General features: G+C 40.8%; 3 protein-coding genes across 3 annotated transcripts; all 3 read left to right on the top strand.

Annotated features, from left to right (window-relative positions):
- The first annotated feature begins 3,430 nt into the window (after positions 1-3,430).
- Positions 3,431-6,249, top strand: LOC117065732 (protocadherin alpha-5-like). Its single transcript, XM_033180923.1, is given in 2 exon segments — positions 3,431-6,130; positions 6,133-6,249. Coding segments are annotated over 2 exon segments (2,445 nt in total). The 5' UTR covers positions 3,431-3,732; the 3' UTR covers positions 6,180-6,249.
- Positions 6,250-9,774: 3,525 nt separating this feature from the next.
- Positions 9,775-13,074, top strand: LOC117065735 (protocadherin alpha-6). The gene has a single exon (XM_033180927.1). The coding sequence runs from the start codon at positions 9,934-9,936 to the stop codon at positions 12,367-12,369; it is 2,436 nt and encodes an 811-aa protein (XP_033036818.1). The 5' UTR covers positions 9,775-9,933; the 3' UTR covers positions 12,370-13,074.
- Positions 13,075-15,840: 2,766 nt separating this feature from the next.
- Positions 15,841-18,630, top strand: LOC117065737 (protocadherin alpha-7). The gene has a single exon (XM_033180929.1). The coding sequence runs from the start codon at positions 16,261-16,263 to the stop codon at positions 18,628-18,630; it is 2,370 nt and encodes a 789-aa protein (XP_033036820.1). The 5' UTR covers positions 15,841-16,260.
- The last annotated feature ends 4,461 nt before the right edge of the window (positions 18,631-23,091 follow it).

Raw genomic sequence — 23,091 nt, 5'->3', positions numbered from 1 at the left:
TTTTTCAGTTTTAGAATTTAATTTTCCTTTTAAAAAATAGATTTCTAACTTGGGTACTGTCTAATGTTAAAAGAAACTTTCCTCCCACCAAGTTTTCGCTCACTTGATCTTGGATTTTAAAATTAGATATAACCTGAGAGATTATCATTTTTCTCCATTTAATAATGAATCAGGCCAGGCATGGTGGCTCCTGCCTGTAATCTCAACACTTTTGTGGGCCATGACAGGAGGATTGCTTGAGCCCAGGAGTTCAAGATAAGCCTGAACAATATAGGGAGACTCTATCTTTACAAAAAATAAAAAAAAAATTAGCTAGATGTGGTGGTGCACACCTGTGGTCCCAGCTACTTGGGAGGCTGAAGTTGGAGACTTGAGCCTGAGGCTACAATGAACCTTGACTGTACCACTACACTCCAGCCTGGGTCAGAGTGAGACTCTTTGTCACCCAGTTGTATAGAAACAACTATAGGCAGAGGCATAAAAAAGATGCCTGAGATTACAGCTCCTGAATTTAGCTTCATTGTCCCTTTCCACTAAGTGAGATAATCTGACATTAATGAATGCAATATAGTTGCATAAAAATGATTAATTTAATTTTTCACTATCTCAGGGATATGCTAGAACTATTCTCATATTTTCTATCCAAAGAGGATATATAATATGGATATTTTAGCACACTCCCTTATAGGGCAGTTATACCTTCCTCTGTGAATCATTATACAGGCAGTGCTAAGATGTGTATTATATGCACATGGTATCCTTTCTTACTATCCTTATAATAGAATAAATTAATTTTTATACAGAATTAATTTTTGAAGGATCAAATGACATATGTGCATAAATTATTTATACATTTTTATACAATTGCTTCAACATTTCCTCTTCATGCAATCTGGTATATCTATATAATTTCTACAGATAACAGAAGAAAAATACAGCTTATTAAAATTTTATTCTGGGTTTTGTAAGGAATAAAGGACATTTATACCCTTATGAAGATTAAATTTTATTGTGTTAGTGTATTTCTAAAGGCTTTTAGTGAATTAATTGGAGACACTTTAAAATACTACACAGTTTTAAATCTAAATTTTTTTCTCAAGGAAGAAGTTCTTTTTACACAAGGGTGCTTAAACATGACTGAAATATCTAAAGGAGAGGTTAACTGGATCAGTCAAGAAAATAATCTGTAATATTTGATTGAAAAAAATGGCTTAGAAGATTTTTAAAAATGTTCTTTTCCTGGCCAGGCGCAGTGGCTCAGGCCTGTATTCGCAGCACTTTGGGAGACCAAGGCGGGCGGATCACAAGGTCAGGAGATTGAGACCATCCTGGTTAACACAGTGAAACCCCGCCTCTACTAAAACTACAAAAATTAGCCGGGTGTGGGGGCGGGAGGCAGGAGAATGGCGTGAACCCGGGAGGCGGAGCTTGCAGTGAGCCGATATCGCGCTGCTACACTCCAGCCTGGGCTACAGAGCCGGGTGTGGGGGCGGGCGCCTGTAGTCCCAGCTACTTTTTTTTCCATAGAAAAAAAAGTAGTTTCCTTTGGAGTCTCCCGTGAAATTGAGATTAGATAATCTATAGTTATTCAGAAAAGAATATTCAAGATAAGAGTTGATCACTGTAGCACAAATGCAAGTGATAATTCGAAAAGTAAATATAATTAAATATAGTTTAACAGATATGAAAATGAATCAAAAGTCAAGAGTCTTGTTTTCTCCTGAAATATCTATATAAGCACATGAGATATTTTTTCCAGACTGAGAAGAGCATGTGAACTGATATTGTTGATAACTTTTTCTCCATTGAGTGTATCTTTTAAAATACTCAGTATTTACCATAATACTCTGCAGATTACAATGTACACATTGTTAATACTACACTGTTAATTTGCCTTTTAAATACTTAATATTTACTTTTTTCAAAGGTTATATTTGTGTATTCTGTATAAAATTCTACTGTAATTTATTCCATAGCCTTGTAGTTTTACATTATTTACTGTTATATAGTAGAAAGTGGCTAACGTCAGCTAATGCTATTTTTAAAATATTTATTATCATTTTCTTATGTTTTTAACCATTGCGTATTAAAATATTTTTAAATTATCAGTATGACAACTATTAGGCAAATAGTCTCGGAAACTGATTTGTGTTTCAATGATCCAAGTATTACTGCAAAGTCATGATAATAGAGATAGTAAGAATCTTATAAGGGAAATGGTAAATACATCTTTAAAGATTGTATCAGAAACAATTCTGTGACAATATCTTATTTCTTTACAAGTTTGAATTCCAGAAATCAAGTGAATTTCCGCTGACTTTGCATTTTCTGGTAATTTTGTTTTTCTTATTAAGCTATATTTTAAATGTAAAAGTATCCAACAATAGAATTGCTGATCTCGTGGTCCCTCTTGTCTTCACAGGTAAGGGATATTTTGTAATATTTAAGGGATTTTAAGGAGTATATGTACAAGCAGACTGTTAGCTATTTCTCCAATAGAAAACTTGGCGACATTTTCTTTTGCCCGTATTTATTAAGTGTTTACTATATTTTCTAGGTCGCATTCAAATGATACCACCCAGTAAACATTTAGGAGACCAAAAAGTCATTAAACTAACATAAAGGTAGCCTGGTTAATAAAATGATATTCTTTTCAACATGATTATATTTACTGGAACCTAAACATTTTGTGAAATAGTATGTCGTATAGAAAATGTTAGGATTTTGACTTGTTATGTAAGTGCAAAGCTATGTATTTTACAATTTTAAATAATTGCTTTATCAGTAATAGCAACTTGAAGAAATGCTATCTAGATGCTACTAATTTGAAAATAGTGCAAAGACGTTTACCAAAGTTGTTCTATTATGCTTTTGATTTCTAGAAAGTTGAAATATCCTCATTACAGTTTTTGGGGTAATATAAAAAGTAGATAGGTGTTATAGATAAAGAAATAGGTTTTCATCGATTTGAAGATTAGACCTCCAAGAAGAAACTCAGGTGAGAATGCCATTAAAATAGTTTTAGTTGTTTTTGAAAATAACATAAACAGAATGTCACTATCAAACACTGAAATTGGAATAAAAATTTGGTTTATGAGTAACACGGAGATAGCATACAAACATTCCATTGACTAATACAGAAAAACTCAAAAATTTTAATTAGATATGTTTAAATAGAGATGAGAAAAGTCAAGACTTTAACTCTTAAAAGTTATTTTTATCAGTTTGGAAATATATAAACTCCTCCCTATATAAAATACACCAATACAAACTTCTCTAGTAAGGATTGGGGTTACATGACTTTAGATGCATGTTTCTGTAATATTTTAATGATGCACTTATATTGACGCATTTGAAGATAGAGTTTAATGATGTATTTTGATTAGAGATAAGTGATTTAAAAAAATGATAAGAATCATGTCATTGAAAGTGAGAATACTTGAGAAATATTGACGACTATAAGCTAAACAAAGCAAAACAAAGTAAAACACTTACCCTTTCATCCGCATGATGTCGCTGGACACCGCAAGGTTTTTCTCCCTTCCCAACCTCAAAAGGAGTACAGTGAGTACATTTTCCTTAGACAGAAAGGAAAAGAACCTTCCATTTTTGGCTCTGCCAAGTAGCCCAGAAAGGTGATAATATAAAAATATATAGGTAATTGGGAATTGAATTTACAAAATACATAGTGTGGTGATGCAATAGAGAGCTGATAATCGGAACGAGATTGAGATGGTATATTCCCGGAGAGGAAGTCCGGGATCCCGGCTCCTGCTGCTGTGGCTTCTCCTCGTCTACTGGAAGGCAGGGAGCGGCCAGCTCCACTACTCGATCTCGGAGGAAGCCAAACACGGAACCTTCGTTGGCCGCATCGCGCAGGACCTAGGGCTGGAGCTGACAGAGCTGGTGCCGCGCCTGTTCCGGGTGGCGTCCAAGGGCCGCAGGGACCTTCTGGAGGTAAATCTGCAGAATGGCATTTTGTTTGTGAATTCTCGGATCGACCGGGAGGAACTGTGCCGGCGGAGCGCGGAGTGCAGCATCCACCTGGAGGTGATCGTGGACAGGCCGCTGCAGGTTTTCCATGTGGAGGTGGCAGTGAAGGACATTAACGACAATCCGCCCAGGTTCTCCAGACAAGAACAAAGATTATTCATTTTAGAGTCAAGAATGCCAGATTCGCGGTTTCCAGTAGAGGGCGCGTCGGATTTGGATATCGGAGCAAACGCACAATTGAGATACAAGTTAAATCCTAACGAATATTTTGACTTAGATGTTAAAACAAATGAAGAAGAAACGAACTTTTTAGAGCTAGTTTTGAGGAAATCCTTAGATAGAGAAGAAACACAAGAACATCGTTTATTAGTGATTGCAACTGATGGAGGACAACCCGAACTAACAGGTACAGTTCAGTTGTTGATCAATGTATTGGATGCTAATGATAATGCCCCAGAATTTGATAAATCCATTTATAATGTCAGATTGTTGGAAAATGCACCAAGTGGGACATTAGTTATTAAACTGAACGCCTCAGATGCAGATGAGGGCATCAATAAGGACATAGTGTATTTCTTTAGTCATCTTGTTCTTGACGATGTAAAGTCCAAATTTATAATTAATTCTAATACTGGTGAAATAAAAGTTAAGGGGGAACTGGATTATGAAGACTGTAACTCATATGAAATTAATATTGATGCCATGGATAAAAGTGCATTCCCATTAACAGGACACTGTAAAGTAGTAGTGAAACTCCTGGATGTGAATGATAATACCCCAGAGATGGCCATAACCTCCCTTTTCCTGCCTGTGAAAGAGGACGCTCCAGTCAGCACGGTCATTGCTCTGATCACCGTGTCTGACCGTGACTCAGGTGCTAACGGGCAGGTGACCTGCTCCCTAATGCCCCACGTCCCCTTCAAGCTGGTGTCCACCTTCAAAAATTACTACTCGTTGGTGCTGGACAGCGTCCTGGACCGCGAGAGCGTGTCGGCCTATGAGCTGGTGGTGACTGCGCGGGACGGGGGCTCGCCTTCACTGTGGGCCACGGCCAGCGTGTCTGTGGAGGTGGCCGACGTGAACGACAACGCACCAGCGTTCGCGCAGTCCGAGTATACCGTGTTCGTGAAGGAGAACAACCCGCCGGGCTGCCACATCTTCACGGTGTCTGCGTGGGACGCGGACGCGCAGGAGAACGCGCTGGTGTCCTACTCGCTGGTGGAGCGGCGGGTGGGCGAGCGCGCGCTGTCGAGCTACGTGTCGGTGCACGCGCAGAGCGGCAAAGTGTACGTGCTGCAGCCGCTGGACCACGAGGAGCTGGAGTTGCTACAGTTCCAGGTGAGCGCTCGCGACGCGGGCGTGCCACCTCTGGGCAGCAACGTGACGCTGCAGGTGTTCGTGCTGGACGAGAACGACAACGCGCCGGCCCTGCTGGCGCCTCGAGTGGGTGGCACCGGCGGTGCAGTGAGCGAGCTGGTGCCGCGGTCGGTGGGAGCTGGCCAAGTGGTGGCGAAGGTGCGCGCAGTGGACTCCGACTCGGGCTACAACGCATGGCTTTCGTATGAGCTGCAGCCAGCGCCTGGCAGTGCGCGCATCCCGTTCCGCGTGGGGCTGTACACAGGCGAGATCAGCACAACACGCTCTCTGGATGAGACCGAAGCACCGCGCCACCGCCTTCTGGTGCTGGTGAAGGACCATGGAGAGCCCGCGCTGACAGCCACAGCCACAGTGCTGGTGTCGCTGGTGGAAAGTGGCCAGGCCCCGAAGGCCTCATCGCGGGCGTCGGCGGGCGCTGTGGGTCCCGAGGCTGCCCTGGTGGATGTCAACGTGTACCTGATCATCGCCATCTGTGCGGTGTCCAGCCTGTTGGTGCTCACGCTGCTGCTGTACACCGCGCTGCGGTGCTCGGCGCCGCCCACCGAGGTCGTGCGCACGCGAGGCAATCCCACTCTGGTGTGCTCCAGCGCGGTGGGGAGCTGGTCCTACTCGCAGCAGAGGAGGGAGAGAGTGTGCTCTGGAGAAGCCCCACCCAAGACGGACCTCATGGCTTTCAGTCCAAGCCTTCCTCAGGGTCCCACCTCTGCAGACAACGTGAGTTTTCTAATATTAACATCCAACTTTCCCTCCCAATTTTTAAATATTGTCACATTCACCCACTTTTTTTGTTTTTAAAAATTACGCCCTAGTACATAAATATTGTAGTACACAATTATTGCACTAATTCATGTACTATGTGTTTTTTATGATGTTTTTCTGTTAGGGGAATAGATTCATCAGCTTTCTGTGATATTAAGTATTTTTAAAATTGTATTTTATATTAGCGTTTGAATTTCGCATCTCTAAAAATGTAGGATAATAATTGTAGGACATAGTTTGGAGTCATTCTCAAAGTCTCAGTTTATGACTCCATGAAACTTTATTTTATTTTATTATTATTTTTTAAAGACCCTTTATTGCTCAGTCTGCAGTGGACTGATCATAGCTCACTGAAGCCTGAAACTCGTGGGCTCAAGTGATCCTCCCATCTCAGCCACCCAAGTAGCTGGACTACATGCACATGCTAATTAAAGTTTGTTTGTTTGTTCTTTTCTCTAGAGATAGGGGTCTTGCTACTTTGCCCAGGCTGGTATTAAACTCCTAATTTGAAGCCATGCTCCCATCTCAGCCTCCCGAAGTACTAAGATTACAGGATTGAGCAAGAGTTCCTGGCCTATAAAAATGTTTTAACACCACCCTTCCAATTTTACCTTTTTGTTTCTGTTGAATTTAAATTATTATTTTATTACACTAATTTAGTTTCTGTTTTCAATTATATTTTTGCAGTATATTGTTTATTTCAACTTTGCCTAAGCAGTTCACCTGTATACCCATGATGAATTTGATAACTGTAATTTAAAAATTACATTTTTCATTTTATTGATCTTTTGAATAGGAAACACATATACATAGTTTACTGTTCTAAAGGTGCAAAAGAATACAATTAAATTTTCTCTTTCACGTCCTTCATGAAATCAAAACATTCTTGGGTATCCTTCTAGAGATTTTTTTCATATGCAAATAAACTTCCCTACTCCCTTAAAAAACATATGAGTATTGATTTTAATTTTGCTTTTTTCATTTACTAATATATCTTGATGATCATGAGTTATCATTACTGAAGTAGATTTGTTTTTCTCTTATCTGGATCTATGGTGTTCCATTGTGTATAAATACAATCGGTTATTTTTCCCTTATCTTAACATTAACATTTGATAGAACAATGATTTAATTTTCTGGAAACTTGCATATTTTTCAATTTATAAACTATATATCTAATATATATTAGATATTTTGAGATGGAATTTTGCTCTTGTTGCCCAAACGAGTGCAATGGCTCAATCTCAGCCTCCCAGGTTCAAGCAATTCTCCTGCCTTATCTTCCCAAGTAGCTGGGATTGCAGGCATGTGCCACCACACCTGGCTAATTTTTTGTATTTACTAGACATGGGGTTTCACCGCGTTGGTCAGGGTGGTCTCGAACTCCTAATCTCAGGTGATTCACCCGCCTTGGCCTCCCAAAGTGCTGGGATTGCAGGCGTGAGCCATCATGCCCAGCCTAAATTATTATATTGATGAGGAGTAATTGTGAACCCCCTCAGTTGTGCAAATTCTGCTATATTTTGGTTGGGAAATTTTACTGCTTGTTGTTACTTTTCATTTTTAGATTAAAAAATAAATATACCATGATACAAACTGCCCTCTTGAGTTGTTTACAAAGAGTTGTTTATTAAATCTATATGTTTGAGACTACTCTAGACAAGTGTCCTCTCCATCTGAAATAATGAGAATCGTTTTTCTACTCTTTTGAGGAGAAAAGTGTGGGTTTATAGGTAATAACTAGTCTACACTTTACATGATAAAATGTGAATTCCCTATTTCTGTTGCTTTGCCTGTTTCTTTTATTCTCATATGCATTTAATTTTATAAATACCCTTCTATGATGCTATTTATATATTCCTAATATCCTGAGCTACTTTGAGGAAGTCCTAGAAATTGAGAAATAGTTTTTATCACTCTGTAAATCTACAGTTAACCACTGTCAAATTTTTAAAAATCAACTTACCTTATTCTGTGATATAAACTATTTATATATCTCTTTACATATCAAGTCTTTATATATATTTTGTGCAGTTTATCCTTTTTATAGGACCCTCTTGTTTTGGGGATTGTTTTTGGTTAGGAAATTGAACCCTTTGTTTGCCCAAAATAACTACAGTAGAAAGTCAGTGATAAGAACTACTAAATAGATCCAGGTTAATTATTTTAAGAAAGAATTTCACACGGAAGAAAAGGCTTTTGTGTTACAATATTCTGTGAGGCATTTTACTGTATATCAGAATTTCAGAATAAGGTGAAGATGATCATGTAATTTGAAAAGTCTCATTGGTGGCTCTAATTTTCTCCTTTCAAGGAGGGGTTCAATCACTTCCAATGGATAACATTAAGGTTAAATTAAGGGTGAAGTTGATATTTGGCCTTGACTTTTATGTGAGGGTAACATTTTTGCAGGTAAATGTAGATGTAATTTAAAAATCCAGCTAAAACAAACACAGTATTGGGAAAGAGGAAGAGCAAGTGGTCTATATTGTCAGAAAAATAAGATTCATATTGGAGAGTAATTGAAAATAACCTTCAAAAAGTTGATCACCTAATATGTGATTACATATTAGGTTACTAGAAGTTCCTCAAATGTCTTGGAATTTCTAGCTTTAGTAAAATTCAATGAAAGCTGTACTCATAAAGATAAATATGATAGCATGTGAAAGACAGATGGACTTAGGTGGATGTGGAATAAGGCAAGCCAGGGAAAAGGAGTAATTTAAAAAGTGATATAGATGACATGGGAAATGCTCATGTCATTAAAAGTATGAATTTGAAAATTTGAATTTGGGGATTATTAATAATTGGTCATGCTTTGATATTTAACAAACTGTTTTCTAGGAGTCAGCATGTATAGGTGAAAATGACAATTAGAAACATAGAAAGAAGGGATGAAGATATGGATTTGTAAGTACCTCAATAAAAGTCTTATTCAAGACTTGGAAGTGAGTGAGAACAATTAAAGGAAAGGATATAGGACAGGGTTAAAGTTGAGAGAAAAGAATGAGATCATTTAAGAACAGCTGTAGAATCAAAAACAGCAAAGCACAATGGGTAGAAATTCCACTAGAATTGAAGTGGTAAAGTATATGAAAAGAAAATATTTTAAGCGAGAATCCTAATATAAGCTGCAGATAAATTAAATGTGATAAAGAATATGCTCTAGAATTTTATCTTCCATCATTACACAAAAGAACCTTAAGAGCGTCTGATATTTGTTGAACAAAGAAAGCATGGACTTCAACAATCCATAAATTTTTAAAAATTCAACCAAAATTTGTTGATTTTAAGTTACATTTTTCCCTAGAGCACTATATAATAGCATGTCCTATGACAGACATATGTGGACAAGTTTCTTTTCTAAAAGTGTGTAGAATAGTTTACATTTCTGATTTAAAGAGTAGTTTCGTAAACACTTAAATTTGCTAAACTGGCTGATACTAATGTTGCAAATACTGGTAGAAAAATTGTTTAGCTGTGAATAATTAGATCCCTTACTCTAAGGGTACTAAGATACTACTGCCTGTGCAAATTACAAACGTGAGGAGGATTTACTATAAAAGTAGAGAAAAGAAGATACCATTTTAAAATTATATAGTATAGCACCGTTATGTGAATTAATTTCTTACCTTTTGGAGCCGCATGATGTCGCTGTCTACCATGAAGTTATAGCTAGCCACCATTCACATTTCTTCTATTACTGCATCATTCCCTGACTGTTGAATGATGGCGGACGCAGAAGAATTGGATTAATAAATTCCGGAACTTACAGTATTTTATCTTTATGCGGAAGATCTTCTAATGGAAATAAAACAAGAGATATTTGACATGGTGTTTACCCCGGAAGACAGATTGGGAAAGCAATGTCTGCTCCTCCCGTTTCTGCTCCTGGCAGCCTGGAAGGTGGGGAGCGGCCAGCTCCACTACTCCGTCCCGGAGGAGGCCAAACACGGCACCTTCGTGGGCCGCATCGCGCAGGATCTGGGACTACAGCTGGCGGAGCTAGTGCCGCGCCTGTTCAGGATGGCTTCCAAAAACCACGAGGACCTTCTGGAGGTAAATCTACAGAATGGCATTTTGTTTGTGAATTCTCGGATAGACCGAGAGGAGCTGTGCGGGAGGAGCGCGGAGTGCAGCATACACCTGGAGGTGATCGTGGACAGGCCGCTGCAGGTTTTCCATGTGGATGTAGAGGTGAGGGACATTAACGACAACCCGCCCTTGTTCCCGGTAGAGGAACAAAGAGTGCTGATTTACGAATCTAGGCTGCCAGATTCTGTGTTTCCACTGGAGGGCGCGTCAGATGCAGATGTGGGCTCAAATTCCATCTTAACCTATAAACTCAGTTCTAGCGAATACTTCGGGCTAGATGTGAAAATAAACAGTGATGACAATAAACAAATTGGGCTCATATTAAGGAAATCCTTGGACAGAGAGGATGCTCCTGCACACAACTTATTCCTGACAGCCACAGATGGGGGCAAACCTGAGCTCACAGGCACTGTTCACCTGCTGGTCACAGTGCTGGATGTGAATGATAATGCTCCCACTTTCGAGCAGCCTGAATACGAAGTAAGAATATTCGAAAACGCAGACAACGGAACGACAGTTATCAGACTGAATGCTTCTGATCGGGATGAAGGAGCGAATGGGGCAATTTCATACTCTTTTAATAGCCTTGTTGCAGCCATAGTTATTGACCACTTTAGCATAGATCGAAATACAGGAGAAATAGTGATTCGGGGTAATTTGGATTTTGAACAAGTAAATTTATACAAAATCCGCGTTGACGCAACGGACAAAGGTCATCCTCCTATGGCAGGTCATTGCACCGTTTTAGTGAGAATTTTGGATAAAAATGATAACGTCCCTGAGATAACATTGACTTCCTTATCCTTGCCTGTACGTGAAGACGCTCAATTCGGTACTGTCATCGCCCTAATTAGCGTGAACGACCTTGACTCAGGTGTCAACGGGCAGGTGACCTGCTCCCTGACGCCCCATGTCCCCTTCAAGTTGGTGTCCACCTTCAAGAATTACTACTCGTTGGTGCTGGACAGCGCCCTGGACCGCGAGAACGTGTCAGCCTATGAGCTGGTGGTGACGGCGCGGGACGGGGGCTCGCCTTCACTGTGGGCCACGGCCACCGCGTCCGTGGAGGTGGCCGACGTGAACGACAATGCGCCGGCGTTCGCGCAGTCCGAGTACACGGTGTTCGTGAAGGAGAACAACCCGCCGGGCTGCCACATCTTCACAGTGTCTGCGCGGGACGCGGACGCGCAGGAGAACGCGCTGGTGTCCTACTCGCTGGTGGAGCGGCGGGTGGGAGAGCGCGCGCTGTCGAGCTACGTGTCAGTGCACGCGGAGAGCGGCAAGGTGTACGCGCTGCAGCCGCTGGACCATGAGGAGCTAGAGTTGCTGCAGTTCCAGGTGAGCGCGCGCGACGCCGGAGTGCCGCCTCTGAGCAGCAACGTGACGCTGCAGGTGTTCGTGCTGGACGAGAACGACAACTCGCCGGTGCTGCTGGAGCCCCGGGTGGGTGGCACTGGTGGTGCAGTGAGCGAGCTGTTACCGCGGTCGGTGGGTGTGGGCCAAGTGGTGGCGAAAGTGCGCGCAGTGGACGCCGACTCGGGCTACAACGCGTGGCTTTCGTATGAGCTGCAGGCAGTGGCAAGCAGCGCTCGGTTCCCGTTTCGCGTGGGGCTGTACACGGGCGAGATCAGCACGACTCGTGTCCTGGACGAAGCAGACTCTCCGCGCCACCGGCTGCTGGTGCTGGTGAAAGACCACGGTGAGCCGGCGCTGACGGCCACGGCCACGGTGCTGGTGTCGCTGGTGGAGAATGGCCAGGCTCCAAAAGCGTCATCGCGGTTGTCGGTGGGCGCTGCGGGGCCAGAGGCGGCGCTGGTGAATGTCAACGTGTACCTGATCATCGCCATCTGTGCGGTATCCAGCCTGCTGGTCCTCACGCTACTGCTGTACACCGCGCTGCGGTGCTCGGCGCCGCCCACCGAGGGCGCGTGCACGGCGGGCAAGCCCACGCTGGTGTGCTCCAGCGCGGTGGGGAGCTGGTCATACTCGCAGCAGAGGCGGCAGAGGGTGTGCTCTGGGGAGGGCCCACCCAAGATGGATCTCATGGCCTTCAGCCCCAGCCTTTCACCTTGTCCTGTTATGGGTAGGGCGGAGAATCAGGCTTTAAATGAAGATCATGATGCCAAAGTAAGTGAATTTTCATAATTAACAGTCAATTTTTATTTTAAATTCATAATTTTTTCCGCAGATTTTTTTTCTATATTTCTGTTTTTAATTTTAATTAATTTTACAAAATTTACGTATTTTCATTTTATTGTTTCTTATTATAATCTCTTTGCTTCTCTAATATTTATAATTTAAGTGGAATTAGAAATCATTGTCCACAATCTGCACCTCAGAATTTTTGTCTTCAAACCAAAATATTCTGGGACATGTCGTTTTCTGTTGCATTTTAATTCAGATTCTTAGTAGCATTTTTTTCTGATTAATTATATAGGATTTTCATTTGTTTGCCTTTGAGCTGTAGGAAAATATTTTTACATATACTCTTTTTTTGATCATATATTGATATTTGAGCACCGCTGTATCAATTATGCTTTTACACTTTCCATTTCAATGTTTTTCTGCTGAGACTTTTATTAACACTTTGATTTTATCCATTTTGTGTAAGAACTCTGATCATCATACTTTTTATCTGTGGTTCCCTTTTCAGACTTGTGATTCCAGGAGACAATAGTGTTTATTTATTGTCCCCCTTTTAAACCATTGAGGAATAAAGGACAAAAACAATAATTATCAGCCTGAATACTTCTGGTTGTTATGGTTGATTTATTTACTACTGATCTAAATACTGGAAAAATAGTGATTCAAGAGATTTTGGACCTTGTGATCAAGTAAATTTATATGAAAACTGCATTCCTCTGGCATTGCAGCTCTCTTATTTCTGTTTGAATTTCATTTGATGGTCTTCTCTTCATGGAGTCTAAATCTATTTTTTATATTAATGTTTTCATTGTTTCTATACAGTAATTTAAACTATTCACTATTTTCTGTGTGTGTGTGACAGGGTCTTGCTCTGTCACCCAGGCTGGAGTACAGTGGTGCAATAATGGCTCACTGCACCCTCGAGTTCCTGGGCTCTAGTGATTCTCTCACCTCAGCCACTGGAGTAGCTGGGACTACACACGAGCACCACCATGCCCTCTGCCTTTTTTTTTTTTTTTTTGTAGAGACGGGGTTTCTCCATGTTGCCCAGGCTGGTCTCAAACTACTGGTTGCAGGTGATCTGCCCACCTTGGCCTCCCAGAGTACTAAGATTATAGGTGTGAGTCACTATGCTTGGCTATTCATTATTTCTTTAAATGAAAAGCAGCAAAAAGTAGTGATTAAGTGTGACTTTTGGTGCTATCCTACCTTGCCTAAACTTCATTGCTACCAATTTTGTTTTGTGGATGGATTGTTTCACCTCCATTTCAGTTTCTTCTGTAAAGTTGGTATGATAAACACTAGTTTCAATGATAGAATTTTCATAAAGCTTTAGTAAGTTGATACTGTAAGGTGCTTATAGCTGTGTTTGCCAAATAGTAAGTGCTTAATAAAATTTGCTACTAGTTTTCCGAAGAGGAAAATAAAAACTTCATGTCATTTTATGTTAGGAAACTCTCATTATGGATTCCATATTGTTTTCATTTTATGTAAAGATTGAATTTTTGTTATTCATAGTGAGGTCATAATTACCGAATTAATCCGAGATGTCTCTAACATTTTAAATGCCATGTTCCACATTAAAAGTAATTTAAAATGTGTGTTTCAAAGTTGAAAATTGAATTAAGACTTGGACAGTGGAAAAGTTTTATGAATTCAAAAGACATTTAAACTGCTGAGTCCTCAGTGATTTCCTGAAGGTGGTTTTGACTTTTTGTGTTGTCCACGTTCCCAGGAAATATTAGACTATGTTAAGCATGAATGGTGTATTTGCCCACATTTAAAAGTTGCTTAAGGGCCATTAGAGGACTGAGTTGAGGTTTGTGTTCCCTAATGTGAGCATTTTCCATTCTTGAAATGGCAGAAACCATTAGTAGTATTTTCTGTTTTCTAAAAGAAGTACATGATAATTTTAAGCATGTAATTAATATTGCACCAAAATTTAAAAAACTACCTCTACATACTTAAGAGTGGCAGAATTGTCTCTGATTATACCGAAGATCACCATTTGTGTAGACAATGATATCTAACAACCTCAAAACAGCATACTTTCTTAGGAAGTAGAGAACTGTAGCGTTGCTAGTGAGTAAATGTTTTTTAAAAAGTTTCTAGGGGGGTCTTTAAGAGTATCACACTGTGCCTGCTGAGAATCATCGAATTAACAAGACCCAGTCCCTGGCTTCAAATTTAATAGATAAATAAATATAAGTATCCTACATAAATACGATAGTAAAAGGAAGAATATTGTAAGAGGTGCTAGAAAGGTACATCACAGTGTTATTGGAATAGAAAAAAAGCATTTGCCTTTTTCCCTTGTTGAAGGAGTCCGTGAAGAGTCATGATGTTTTACTGGTTATAAAATGGAAAGAGTTTTCCCTGGGAAAATATGGAGACTAATAGGTATTCTTGAGAACAGAGTAACTTAAATGAGTACACGGAAAATTCCAAATGTACCTAGAAATAAGGTACACAGAAAATTCCAAATGTACCTAGAAATAAGGAATAGTCAACTTTGGGTAAAGCACATGGTTCCTATAAGAGAGACTGTGATATAAAGCAAGAAAAGTAATATGAGAAAAACCTTCTGGGTAACTTTGAGTACTAGACAAGTAATTTTGACACTCTTCAAAAGTCGTTTGAAAGCTGTCAAAAAGTGTGAAGCAATGGGAATCAAAAGTGTTTAAGGAAAATGACTGCAAGGATTAAATGAAGGAGAATGAAATAGGAACGGACAGGTTACACAATAAGAAGCCACTGCAATACTCCAGGAAAGCAGCAATTATGAAAACTTATTTAGGAAAACATCTGAATACAGACATAATTCTTTTACATTGCCGTTGGGAACATTGGAGTGAAACATTCAAGAAAACTAACACAGTAAGATAGATCCAAAAAGGATGAAATAACTCAAGGCTTGATCAAAGGGCTGCTTTATGTGAGATGGCCTGAGCACTGAAATTTATCTAATAAAATAAACATATTATAAAAGAAATACAAATCATATTTGAGATTGTATAAATAGGCATATATCATAACACACAAGTGTTTGAAAGGATAGAATGAGGAAACAAATATAAAATTATGAACTCCTGAAACAGTATATATAGATTCTGCTAAAGCAAAAAATTCAGAATACTTTCTCCTCAGAAAGTTCACATGATTCAAATTCTCCCCCTTCAAAGATTCCCCAAACCTTCTCTTATTTTGTTTTCCCAAGAAAAGTGTCTGGATAGGTGCTAACGTTTCTTGCCTCCTAAAAAGAAAACACACACACACACACACACACCCCTTTCTAAGTTTCTCTTTCATCAATCAGTAGATTCTTGAGATCCTGGGTCCCTAAAAGAGTACAGGATTTTTCTTAACAAGGGGTACTGAATCAGGAATATGAAGTTTCCTGGGATCCAGATCAAAGGAATTTAAACTTGCAGTTGTTCAGATTCATGTTGTCACTTAGGTTTCTGTCTTTATTTAAAACTGTGTGAAAAAAAGTTTTTCTAAGGCATGAGGAAGCTACAATTATGTTCACGCTAAGTATTCAAAAGCCATCAGTCGCCTAAGAATGCTTCTAACAAGCATGAGAAATGCTATTTTAACCTTTAACAACAATGAAGAAAAAAATTCAGAGTTTGAAATAAAACTTTTCAACCGATTAATAGTTTGTAATTCTTACTTACCATTTGGGCCACATGATGTCGCTCTTTACCGCAAATTCTTTCATAATCAACAAAAGGAAGTCATTCCTGTTCGCACTGGAAAGACGCTCCACTCTCTTTCACTCTTCAGATGCACAATGGCCACACATCGAGATTGCAATGAAGGGATAAAAACATCCTATAAATTCAGAGGCAGGTTTTGCTGACTAGAAAAAAAAAACGCCAATAATCTGAAATGGTGTGCCGGAGTGGATACGACCCAGGGGGCCGACATCTACTGCTGTTTATTATACTTCTAGCAGCTTGGGAGGCGGGGAGAGGCCAGCTCCACTACTCGGTCCCCGAGGAGGCTAAACACGGCACCTTCGTGGGCCGCATCGCGCAGGACCTGGGGCTGGAGCTGGCGGAGCTGGTGCCGCGCCTGTTCCGGGCGGTGTGCAAATTCCGTGGGGATCTTCTGGAGGTAAATCTGCAGAATGGCATTTTGTTTGTAAATTCTCGAATCGACCGCGAGGAGCTGTGTGGGTGGAGCGCGGAGTGCAGCATCCACCTGGAGGTGATCGTGGACAGGCCGCTGCAGGTTTTCCATGTGGACGTGGAGGTGAAGGACATTAACGACAACTCTCCCGTGTTCCCAGCGACACAAAAGAACCTGTTCATCGCGGAATCCAGGCCGCTTGACTCTCGGTTTCCACTAGAGGGCGCGGCTGATGCAGATATCGGGGAGAATGCCTTGCTCACTTACAGACTGAACCCCAGTGAGTATTTCTCCCTGGACGTGCCAACCAGCAACCAGCAGGTAAAACCTCTTGGGCTTGTATTACGGAAACCTTTGGACAGAGAAGAAACTCCGGAGCTTCATTTATTGCTCACGGCCACCGATGGAGGCAAACCTGAACTGACTGGCACCCTTCAGTTACTCATCACAGTACTGGACGTCAATGACAATGCCCCAGTGTTCGACAGAACCCTCTATACGGTGAAATTACCAGAAAACGTTTCTATCGGAACGCTGGTGATTCACCCCAATGCCTCAGATTTAGACGAAGGCTTAAATGGGGATATTATTTACTCCTTCTCCAGTGACGTTTCTCCAGATATAAAATCCAAGTTCCACGTGGACCCCGTAAGTGGGGCAATCACAGTGATAGGACACATGGATTTTGAAGAAAGTAGAGCACACAAGATCCCAGTAGAGGCTGTCGATAAAGGCTTCCTACCACTGGCTGGTCATTGTACAGTTCTTGTGGAAGTTGTGGATGTAAATGACAATGCTCCACAGTTGACTCTCACTTCCTTGTCTCTCCCTGTTTCAGAGGATGCCCAGCCAGGTACAGTCATCACTTTGATTAGCGTGTTTGACCGAGATTTTGGAGTCAATGGACAGGTTACCTGCTCCTTGACGCCCCACGTCCCCTTCAAGTTGGTGTCCACCTTCAAGAATTACTATTCATTGGTGCTGGACAGCGTCCTGGACCGCGAGAGTGTGTCGGCCTATGAGCTGGTGGTGACGGCGCGGGATGGGGGCTCGCCTTCACTGTGGGCCACGGCCACTGTGTCTGTGGAGGTGGCCGACGTGAACGACAACGCGCCGGCGTTCGCGCAGTCCGAGTACACGGTGTTTGTGAAGGAGAACAACCCACCGGGCTGCCACATCTTCACGGTGTCGGCGGGGGACGCGGACGCGCAGGAGAACGCGCTGGTGTCCTACTCGCTGGTGGAGCGGCGGGTGGGCGAGCGCGCGCTGTCGAGCTACGTGTCGGTGCACGCGGAGAGCGGCAAGGTGTACGCGCTGCAGCCGCTAGACCACGAGGAGCTGGAGCTGCTGCAGTTCCAGGTGAGCGCGCGCGACGCGGGCGTGCCGTCTCTGAGCAGCAACGTGACGCTGCAGGTGTTCGTGCTGGACGAGAACGACAACGCGCCGGTGCTGCTGGCGCCTCCGGTGGGTGGCACTGGTGGCGCTGTGAGCGAGCTTGTGCCGCGGTCTGTGGGCGCGGGCCATGTCGTGGCGAAGGTACGTGCAGTTGACGCTGACTCAGGCTACAACGCGTGGCTTTCGTACGAGTTTCAACCTGTCGCTGCCAGTGCACGCATCCCGTTCCGCATGGGGCTGTACACTGGCGAGATCAGCACTACCCGAGCCCTAGATGAGACGGACGCACCGCGCCACCGTCTTCTGGTGCTGGTGAAGGACCATGGGGAGCCCTCGCTGACAGCCACAGCCACCGTGCTGGTGTCGCTGGTGGAAAGCGCCCAGTCACCAAAGGCGTCGTCGCGGGCATCGGTGGGCATTGCAGGCCCAGAGGTGGCACTGATGGATGTCAACGTGTACCTGATCATCGCCATCTGCTCCGTATCCAGTCTGTTGGTGCTTACCCTGCTGCTGTACACCGCGTTGCGGTGCTCAGCGCCGTCCTCCGAGGGTGCATGTGGTCTGGTAAAGCCCACTCTGGTGTGGTCCAGCCCGGTGGGGAGCTGGTCATTCTCCCAGCAGAGGCCGCAGAGGGTGTGCTCTGGGGAGGGCCCACCCAAGACAGACCTCATGGCCTTCAGTCCCAGCCTTCCTCAGGGTCCCTCCTCTTCAGACAATGTGAGTCATAAATAATCTTGCTTCCAACACTTTTAAAATAATTAGTTCAATTTGTCTCCTTAAATTTTCTTTCATAATTTCTTTTTTAGTTGATAACTTTGTACATAATTATTATTTTTTAGTGTTACGCTGTATTTGCACTAATTATTTGGAAGTACTTTTAATATACACTTTTGGGATACGTAATACTGTAGATCAAAATCTATGGTTTATGTTGGCTACTCTCTATTTTTGGAGAAGGACTTTGCTAACTGGAACAATGGATTCACCTTTCTTCTATAGTGTATTTACAAAATCAAGTGTTTACATTTCCATATTTTGATAACACTTGTAAATGTTATAGTAAACAAATTTCAATATATATTTTTACCTAATATTTTATTCTATGTACTGTCCTCATTTTATAAAATATAAGTGTCAAAATCATCTGTTCAATTTTGCCTTTTTATATTTAGAACTTGAAGTTTAAACATTTCTTTTACATCTATTTATCTTCTTTTTATCATATTTGTGTAGTACTGACTTCTTTTTAACTTACTTTGTTGAAATGTATTTGCCATGTTCTTGATGAATCAATATGAACAATTTAAAAATAGTTTAAATAGCAGTTCAATAGTATTTTTTATTTTGTTCCTTGTTTGTATAAGAAATATATTCACATTGAAAATTTCAAAGAGGGAAATCTAGTACATAGTAAAAAATCTCGTTGTCTCCTCCAACTCCAAACCATTCACTTTACCTTTTCGAATTTCTGAAGCAGTTTTAGTTTTTTTTGTATTTTCCAAGATTATTATTGCCAAATTATATATATATTTATACGTATTTACAATCGCCAAATTGTAAATCGCCTATATATATATTTTAGAATTTGCCCCTTTCTTCCTTCCTCCTCTCCCTTCCTTCCTTCCTTCCTTCTTTCCTTTTCTTTCTTTTCCTTTTCTTTTCTTTTCTTTTTTCTTCTTTTGAGACAACGATCTCACTCCATCACCTAGGCTGCTGAAATGCAGTGGCAGGATTATAGCTCACTGCAGTCCTGGGCTCACAGGATTCTCCCATCTCAGCCTCTGGAGTAGCTGGAAATACAGTCTGCATGTCATTGGGCCCAGCTAATTTTATTTTATTTTTGTAGAGACAGAGTGGAGTCTTGTTTCCCAGGCTGGTCTTGAACTCCTGGCTTCAAGTGATCCTCCTACCATGGCCTCCCTAGGTGTTGGGATTATAGACATGAGCAACTACACCCAGCCTGCCTTTCATCTTCCTTTTTTTTTTTTAAAAAAAGAAGTGATTACAGTAGAAACCTACCCTTCTGCACTTTTTGTTTGTTTTTCCACTTTAAATTATGTGGTTTTTTTTTTTTTTTTTTGGACAGAGTTTTACTCTGTCACCCTCGCTGGAGTGCAGTGGTGCGATCTCAGCTCACTGCAAAATCCGCCTCTCTGGTTCAAGCGATTCTCATGCTTCAGTCACCCAAGTAGCTGATATTAAAGATGCTGGCAACCATGCTGGGCTAAATATATATATATATATTAGTAGAAACAGAGTTTCACCATGTTACCCTGGCTGGTCTCGAAATCTTGGGCTCAAGTGATCTGCCTGCCTCAGCCTCCCAAAGTGCTGGGATTACAGGTGTGAGCCACCGCATCCAGCCTAAATTATATATTGGGTTTTGTGGCATATTATTTCATTAGCGCTTATTCCTTCTTTTTGATTATTTGCTTTCTTATTTTTAAAAGTATTTGCATCTTATTTTGTTTTATGGATATATCATGATTTATTAATCCAGTAGTGTATTAGGGACATTAATGAAACAATAACTTAATTGTCCAGACTTTTAAAAAATTTTTACAAATAATTTGGTTGGTTAAAAAAAGATAGTTAACTGGGCGTGGTGGCATACACCTCTAATCCCAGCATTTCAGGAGGCTGAGTCAGGAGGATTCCTTCAGTCTAGGAGTTTGAGACCAGCTTGTGCATCTTTTGTAGAGACTTTGTAAAATTAGCTGTGCATGGTGATGTGTGTCTGTAGTGTCAGCTACTCAAGAGGCTGAGGTGGGAGGATCACTTGAGCCTAGGAGCTCCAAGTGCAGTTATCATGCCACTGAACTCCAGCCTAGGTGACAGAGCAATACCTTGCCTCAAAAATAAAATAAAATAAAATAATAAAATAAAATAAAATAAAACCTAGAACTGATGATCAATTTTCACGGTTCCTAATATTCTAATATACTTTAGGAAATTATTTTAGGATGTTACTGTTTTCTTTTGAACGTGAATGAGGGTAGAGGTATACAAAGTCAAAAATCTGTTTGGTAATCAATATAATTATTTACCATTGAGCAGTAATATGTCATTCACCACAAGCAGACCAAGTTTGCTGCTCTTGTTGAAAGAATATTGTTTTGTGGAAAAATCTATAAATATCTTTGACCTTCAAAGATGGTAATTGTTATTCTGTTTTCATTGCTTTGTTTTTATGCTTACATGCATGTATATTTAAAACCTTCCTAGCATATTATTAAGAAAGTTTTAAATACCCTAAATAGGAATTCCCTAAATTGGGAAATACTTGAAGTTGATAGGGGATCCTCCTTAGCCACCCAAACTGTATTCATCAATTATTATTATCATTATTATTATTATTTTTGAGACACAGTCTCACTGTGTAGCCCAGGATGCGGTGCAGTGGCACAATCTGGGCTCACTGCAACCTCTGCCTCCTGGGTTCAAGTGATCTTCCTACCTCAGCCTCCAAAGTTGCTGGGACTACAGGTGCACACCATCATACTCAGCTAATTTTTGTATTTTTTGTAGAGATGGGGTCTTACCATGTTGCCCAGGCTGGTCTCAAACTCCTGAAATATCGAGGAATACTATTTTCTTTACAAATTGCTTGCTACTATTTAGAGTCAACTACAGAAATACTTTTTGTGTAAATAATGTGATGAGAAATTTAAATTATTTCACAGAAAGTGCCCTTATTCACCTTTCCTATTTTACCTCAGTTTTTGGTAAGAATTTTGTAGAAATTCAGAGGAGCTCTTAATCATCTACAATGAAGGCATTCATGGAAAATTTACTTTTGAGGTGGACTTTGAAAGATGAATAGAATTTTGACACATAAAGATGAAGTAATAGAAGAAAAACCTTGAACAAAGAGTGTACCAAGAAAGAGACAACATGTTTTCTGTAAAATATGACTCATATTGGAAAGCGGTTAGCCTTAGCATTGAGAAGATTGGCTCATGGTCATGTAGCCTATCTCCCAAATGGAAGTCTAATGTCTTGACAATTGGTCAATAGAAAGATAAACTTGCTGAAGATTTTAGTGCAATCGAGTGAACACTCTACTAATAAAGACAGAAATTATCTCACATGAAAGGAGAGATGGAATGTATACAAACTTTAAATAAAGGCAAGGGAAAAGAAATCATAAAAATACATATGAGTAAGTGTGGAGAATTGCCATGCTATAAAAATTGTGATTTTTTAATGATTTGGGTTTTGGGTGATTATTGATTAGATATTCTTCTAACTTTGGTTGACTCATTTTCTAGGCAATGTTAGGGTATACAGGTTAAAATGTCAGGTAGAAAATGAATTTAGGGGGTTGCAGATACGGAGTTAAGGATACTTCAAATAATAGGCTAGTCTAAAGCCCTGGAAATAGAAATGTTAAATAAAAAGATTGGGGAAAAAAGGTTAAAGGCATAATTCTGGAAAATACTCACTTTTTGGAGCAGAAGAAAGATGAAGAACTAACAAACAAGCCAATGGTGGAAATACTACTAGAGTTTGATATGTCAGAGAAATCATAGAGGAAAATGTTTTAAGTGAAAAGCTGAATTTAACAAGCTATAGAGATATCGGGAAATAGTGTAAAGAATATGCACATACATTTTTATTACTTTAGTAAGTAAAACTGTTCAGGCAATTTGACATTTATTGAATAAAGCAGAAATTTAACAATAAGAACACAGCATATAATTCTAACTTTTCTGCATTTTATCTTCTTGTGTGTGTTTTCTTTCTTTTTTTTTTTTTTAGACGGAGTCTCAAGCCCAGGCTGGAGTGCAGTGGCCGGATCTCAGCCCACTGCAAGCTCCGCCTTCTGGGTTTACGCCATTCTCCTGCCTCAGCCTCCCAAGTAGCTGGGACTACAGGCGCCTGCCAAATCGCCTGGCTAGTTTTTTGTAATTTTTAATAGAGACGGGGTTTCACCGTGTTAGCCAGGATGGTCTCGATCTCCTGACCTCGTGATCCGCCCGTCTTGGCCTCCCAAAGTGCTGGGATTACAGGCTTGAGCCACTCCGTCTCAAAAACAAAAACAAAAACAAAAACAAAAAAAACCACAAGAAGATAAAATGCAGAAAAGTTAGAATTATATGCTCACCTCAGAGTAATATATGCCAGTGTTTCTGGTGACCAAATAAATATTAATGCATTTCTTCCACATGAAACTATGGAGGACAGTTTACA

The sequence above is a fragment of the Trachypithecus francoisi genome, unplaced genomic scaffold (genome assembly GCF_009764315.1).
Source record: "Trachypithecus francoisi isolate TF-2019V2 unplaced genomic scaffold, Tfra_2.0 Lachesis_group2, whole genome shotgun sequence".
NCBI classification, from domain to species: Eukaryota; Metazoa; Chordata; class Mammalia; order Primates; family Cercopithecidae; genus Trachypithecus; species Trachypithecus francoisi.
This window is presented reverse-complemented; position numbering and strand designations above follow the sequence as displayed.

Bases quoted from the DNA above. Each gene is read 5' to 3' on its own strand.
- LOC117065737 (XM_033180929.1), top strand. From the start codon at position 16,261: ATGGTGTGCCGGAGTGGATACGACCCAGGGGGCCGACATCTACTGCTG.
- LOC117065735 (XM_033180927.1), top strand. From the start codon at position 9,934: ATGGAAATAAAACAAGAGATATTTGACATGGTGTTTACCCCGGAAGAC.